Consider the following 6000-nt stretch of genomic DNA (forward strand, 5'->3'; position numbering starts at 1 on the left):
ACATATATATGTATACACACACACACACACACACACACACGTATATATATTGTATTTTTAGTAGAGATGAGTTTTCACCATGTTGGCCCAGGCTCGTCTTGAACTCCTGACTCAAGTGATCCGCCCAGCTCTGCCTCCCAAAGTCCTAGGATTACAGGCGTAAGCCACCGCACCCGGGCCCTCCTGTATACTTTAAATCATCTCTTGATAGAATATACATAATCAATGTAAATGCTATGTAAATAGTTCTTATACTGTATTTTTATTTGTATTATTTTATTGTTGTATTGGTTTATTAGTATTATTATTTTAGGAGGTATTTTGGGAATATTTTCTATCCAAAGTTGGTTGAATTCACAGATGCAGAACCTTCAGATATGGAGGACTGACTCTGTTGTGAAAAATGTAGACTTAGGATTTTTTTTTCAGGGGAGGAAAAAGCATGTAACTTTACGTAACTGACTGAAAAATACATTCAAGAAATAGTAAATAGAGGCCAGGTGCGGTGGCTCACGCCTGTAATCCCAGCACTTAGGGAGGCCGAGGCTGTCGGATCACCTGAGGTCAGAAGTTCGAGACCAGCCTGGCCAACATGGAGAAACTCCGTCTCTGCTAAAAATACAAAATTAGCCAAGCGTGGTGGCGTATGCCTGTAATTCCAGCTACTTGGGAGGCTGAGGCAGGAGAATCGCTTGAACCCGGGAGGCGGAGGTGGTGGTGAGCCGAGATCATGCCATTGCACTCCAGCCTGGGCAACAAGAGCAAAAATCCGTCTCAAAAAAAAAAAAAAGAGAGAGAGAGAATAAAAGAAACAGGAAATAGAATATAATACGACCTCATGAACCCTGAAGGAGTGGGAGTAATCGTTATGTCCGAATAATCTCCTAGTTGTAACTTCTGTGACTGCAGGGGTCATGGAATCACCAGTCCCCTTTCTGCCAGACGTGGCGCTGCCAATCTCCTTAACTCGATAGCCAGATCTTTTAATATCTGTAAAAACCTATAAAATTGAAATGTGTGCCCTTCCTTCTAGCCTCTGGATAGACTTATTTTACTAAGCTCAGTTCTTTCAAGGTTGCATCTATCCAAGTGTAGGTCGCCAGCACGCTGGACGGTATGTTTCATCCGGAGAACTCGACCATTCGGTGGCGGCGGCTGTTACTGGCGGCAGCGGGCCTGTCTGCTTGTGAGGATCAGCTTCTGAAGCTCCTTCTTAATTTCCTTCTGGGTAATGTGCGAACTCCACAGCCATCTTTCTCCTACGGTCTCAGACTTTGAATAAAAACAAAAACAAGTTGGTCGCGGTGGCTCACGCCTGTAATTCCAGCACTTTGGGAGGCCGAGGAGGGCGGATCACGAGGTCGGGAGTTTGAGACCAGCCTGACCAACATGGTGAAATCCGTCTCTACTAAAAATACAAAATTACCTAGGAGTGGTGGCTCATGTCTGTAATCCGAGCTACTCGGGAGGCTGAGGCAGGAGAATCGTGTGAACCCGGGAGGTGGAGGTTGCAGGGAGCCGAGATCACGCCATTGCACTCCAGCCCGGGCAACAAGAGTGAAACTCTGTCTCAAAACAAACAAGACAACCAAAGAAAAAAATTGTCCCTGGGCGGGCGCTGTAGCTCACACCTGTAATCTCAGCTACTCAGGATGCTGACACTGGAGGATGCTTGAGCCCAGGAGGTTGAGGCTGCAGTGAGCTGTGATCGCGCCACTGTACTCCACCTGGGTTACAGAGGGAGACCAGGTCTCTTAAACAAAAAAAATTCATTTACTAACTGTATAACCTCAATCAAGTCATTTAATCTCTCTGAGCATCTGCTTTCTTATCTGTAAAATGCACAAGGTTGCTTTTAGCCTCAAATGAGGTAAATGGTGAAAGAGTTGGTGGTACCTAGGGGACACTGAAAAAAAAGCCTGCTCATTCTGCCCTAAGTGAAAAGGACACTGAGAACTATGCCAGATAAAAATACATTACATAAAGGCATGAAATTACAATGCCTAGGGAGAAATGTGTTCTATGTAAAATTAACTAAGAAACAATCAGATCGATGGGAGAGGATTGTTTTAACGACCTGTATTTGAGAACTGTGTAATGCATATTTACTAAGATGTTGTGGTAAGTTGTTTATATCATCACTTAGTTACAGCTATGTTACATGGTTTAAGAGAAAATGAACTTGGCCAGGTGCAGTGGCTCACACCTGTAGTCTCAACACTTTGGGGGGCTGAGGTAAGAGGGCTGCTTGAGGCCAGGAGTTGGGGACCAGCCTGGGCAACATAGTGAAACCCCTTCTCTACAAAAAACTTAAAAATTAACTGGGCATAGTGGTGCACACCTGTAGTCCCAGCTACTTGGCGAATGAGCGGGGAGAATTGCTTGAGCCCAGGATTTTGAGGTTTCAGTGAGCTATGACAGTGCCACAATACTCTAGCCTGGGTGACAGACTGAGACCCTGTCTCAAAAAAATACAAAAAGTATATTAAATTAAAAATAAAATGTGAGCTGTATAAATAAAACAATTAGAAGAAATACATGTAAATTAAAAATGAATGGAAAATAATGTAATGTCCATAGAAAACAGGGTAAATATCTTTAAGATGCTAGCCAGTAGAATTTGAATCCTGTAAATTATGCAAAAATCACTTCTAGGAAGGAAAGCCTTCTATGATAAACGATAAATAATAGTGCACTATGTGATAGGCAAAAGGGCTTTAGCAACCTTCATACATGATTTACACGTGGCAATATAAATAAAAATTAAAGAAGCAAGCAAACTCTGATAAATTTGAAATGTTTTGCCACTTTATTTGTGTTTAATTCCATGAAGCGTACAACTGTATTGGATACAGCTACTTATCCCTGTAGTAAAATTTTATTTACAAATGTCCACATTATAAATACCTCTAGAACTATTGAATTTTGGGAAGCCTTCATGGCTTTCCCTCACCAACGATTTTTTTTTCCTTTTTTAATGGAAAATTTAAAAATTACACCAAAATAGAGTATAATAAGTCCCCATACACTCATCACTAGCTTCGACTGTCATCAATATTTTTTTACTCCTGTTTCATCTATATCCCCATCCACCTTATTTTATGTTATTTTATTTTATTTGAGGTGGAGTCTTGCTCTGTCACCCAGGCTGGAGTGCAGTGGCGCTATCTCGGCTCACTGACATCTGCCTCCCGAGTTCAAGCAATTCTTCTGCCTCAGCCTCCTGAGTAGCTGGGACTACAGGTGCCTGCCACCATGCTTAGCTGATTTTTGTATTTTCAGTAGAGACTGGGTTTCACCATGTTGGCCAGGCTGGTCTTGAACTCCTGACCTCAAGTGATCTGCCCACCTCAGCCTCCCAAAGTGCCGATTTACAGGTGTGAGCCACTGTGCCCAGCCTGTTATTTAATTTTATCACAATTTTTGCTGGAGTATTTTAATGCCAATCTCCAAATCATATCAACTCACCCATAAATACTTCAGTCTCAACAGTCTAATCCAATCACTTCTTCAATACCTACAATAGGCCAGGCGCAGTGGCTCATGCTGTAATTCCAGCACTTTGGGAGGCCGAGGCAGGCGGATCACCTGAGGTCGGGAGTTCGAGACTAGCCTGACCGATATAGAGAAACCCCATCTGTACTAAAAAAATACAAAATTAGCCGGGCATGGTGGTGCATGACTGTAATCCCAGCTACTGGGGAGGCTGAGGCAGGAGAATTGCTTGAACCCAGGGGCGGAGGTTGCAGTGAGCCAAGATCATGCCATTGCACTCCAGCCTGGGCAACAAGAGCGAAACTCCATCTCAGAATAAATGAATAAATAAATAAATATATAAAAATAAAAAATACCTACAATAGGCCAGCTACCATGCAAGGTGCTGAGATGCACAGATGGATGAGGATGCACCCTGCCCTTGAAGCTATGAGGGAAAAAGTTTGCAGTGCTGTCCATATGCTCATCCAGGTCATTAATAACAGAATGAAACAGGTCAGGTGGAGCCAAGGACAAAGCCCCATTATTGTGCCCAACCGGGAACCTAGCCCTTCATCTGGCTAGGAATGGTGTGATGAGACCTAAGAAAATGACCTAGGAAACCTCACAGCTGAGACATATTAGCAAGGGGTCCAAGGCAATATCCAAGAGAATGATCAGTTAGCCGGCAGAAGGAGCAAGAGGACCCAGCAAAAGAAATGGACAGGTAAGCAGAGAAGTAGGGGAAGAAACTGGGTCTGTCAAGGCCTTTGAGTGCTTTTGGCCAAAATATATAAAAATATTTTAATTGCTATTTTTTGGTAATATTCATGTAAAGGATGTAGTTTTATGAGCCTTGATGGACTATTGGGACAATATATAAAGCACCGCAACAGTGTGTTTTGATCTGAAGTCAATTACTTGTATCAGAACTTCATTTTTCCATACGCCGGGGACAGCCATAATACAGCTCTATCACACGTGGGCCATTCTTAGAATGTATTGCATCATTCATATGTTCGTTCATTCATAATAACAAATTAAATAGGCCGGGCACAGTGGCTCATGCCTATAATCCCAGCACTTTGGGAGGCTGAGGCGGGCCTATCACTTGAGGTCAGGAATTCGAGACCAGCCTGGCCAACATAGTGAAACCCTGTCTCTACTAAAAATACAAAAATTAGCCGGGCATGGTGGCAGCCGCCTGCAGTCCCAGCTACTCGGGAGGCTGAGGTGCGAGAATCACTTGAACCCGGGAAGCAGAGTTTGCAGTGAGCCGAGATTGCGCCATTGCACTCCAGCCTGGGCAACAGAACGAGACTCTGTCTCAAAATAAATAAATAAATAAAATAAGTTAATTAATTAATTAATTAACTATAAAGACATCAGAGTAAGAGCATAGAGAGGAATGGAATTCCTCTTTTGTATAAGGCAGAGGGATATATCACTCTTCAATGTACACAGTTTAACAGGAAGCCAAGGTTTCATCTGATAATTAAGAAAGTGGAAGAAAAAAATACTGTAGATATAATTACTCATTGGCTATACGTATTATCCAAAAAAGATTTAAGAAAGTTTACCTTAAAGCATTATTGGTGCTCATGTTCCTTTGGAATTACCTTTCTTTGCCCTCCCTTTATCCCCTTCCCCTGGCCTCTATTTCTCCAACTTGAGTAGTGATGGTGATGGTGGAGGTAGAGGTGAATGTGATGGCCGTGGCAGAAGTAGTGGTGATGGTGATGATAGCGGTGGTGGGCATTCCCCTGACTTGATGGTAGAGCTCCCTGTGTGGAATGTTCACTACATCACCTGGAACCTCAGTCAGAACTCACTTTATGATTCAGAAGGACTGTGAAGCAATAACATCACAAGTTGTATGAAGTAAACTTTGGAATTTCTGAAAGAAGGAGCATTTGTTAAATATACTGTCTTACTCTTCCTTTCTCCGCCATCATGGTGTGTGCTTGACTCTGCTTCTCGCCATGTCTTCTCACAAAACCTTCAGGATTAAGCGTTTCCTGGCCAAGAAACAAAAGCAAAATTGTCCCATTCCCCAGTGGATTTGGATGAAAACTGGTAATAAAATCAGTAGAACTTCAAAAGGAGACATTGGAGAAGAACCAAGCTGGGTCTATAAGGAATTCCACATGAGATGGCGCACATATTTATGTTGTGTGAAGGTCACGACCACCTTACCATATCAAGCTGAAAATGTTACCACTATCTGGACAATTGGACATGTTTCACTGGGACTATATTTTTTCTTTCTGTGTGTGCTATGAAGGCACTGGTTGGCTGGGTTCAGTAATAAATATGTGAGGTCTTTCGTTTCTCTCTCTGCATATATATATATATATATATATATACACACACACACATATATATGTATATATATAGACTATATATACATAGACAGTATATATAGTGTATATATATAGACAGTATATATATACACACATATATACATATATGTGTGTATATATACAGTATATATATACACACATATATACATATATGTGTATATAT

The 6000-nt window shown here is 41.9% G+C and overlaps 1 protein-coding gene and 1 pseudogene across 2 annotated transcripts in view; one reads left to right on the forward strand and one right to left on the reverse strand.

The window, feature by feature from the left end:
• Positions 1-5306, reverse strand: part of PP2D1 (protein phosphatase 2C like domain containing 1) — a 27677-nt gene extending 22371 nt beyond the window's left edge. The window contains exon 1 of one of the 2 annotated variants that reach the window (XM_003826180.5): positions 5055-5300. In XM_003826180.5, the coding sequence (XP_003826228.1) occupies positions 5055-5077 (23 nt within the window). In that variant the 5' untranslated portion in view covers positions 5078-5300. Of the gene's footprint in view, positions 1-5054 lie in introns of both variants that reach the window. The other variant, XM_055109559.1, reaches the window with a different exon arrangement.
• Positions 5307-5456: 150 nt separating this feature from the next.
• Positions 5457-5751, forward strand: LOC106634567 (large ribosomal subunit protein eL39-like; annotated as a pseudogene).
• Positions 5752-6000: the final 249 nt, after the last annotated feature.

Source organism: Pan paniscus, chromosome 2, assembly GCF_029289425.2.
Source record: "Pan paniscus chromosome 2, NHGRI_mPanPan1-v2.0_pri, whole genome shotgun sequence".
NCBI classification, from domain to species: domain Eukaryota; kingdom Metazoa; phylum Chordata; class Mammalia; order Primates; family Hominidae; genus Pan; species Pan paniscus.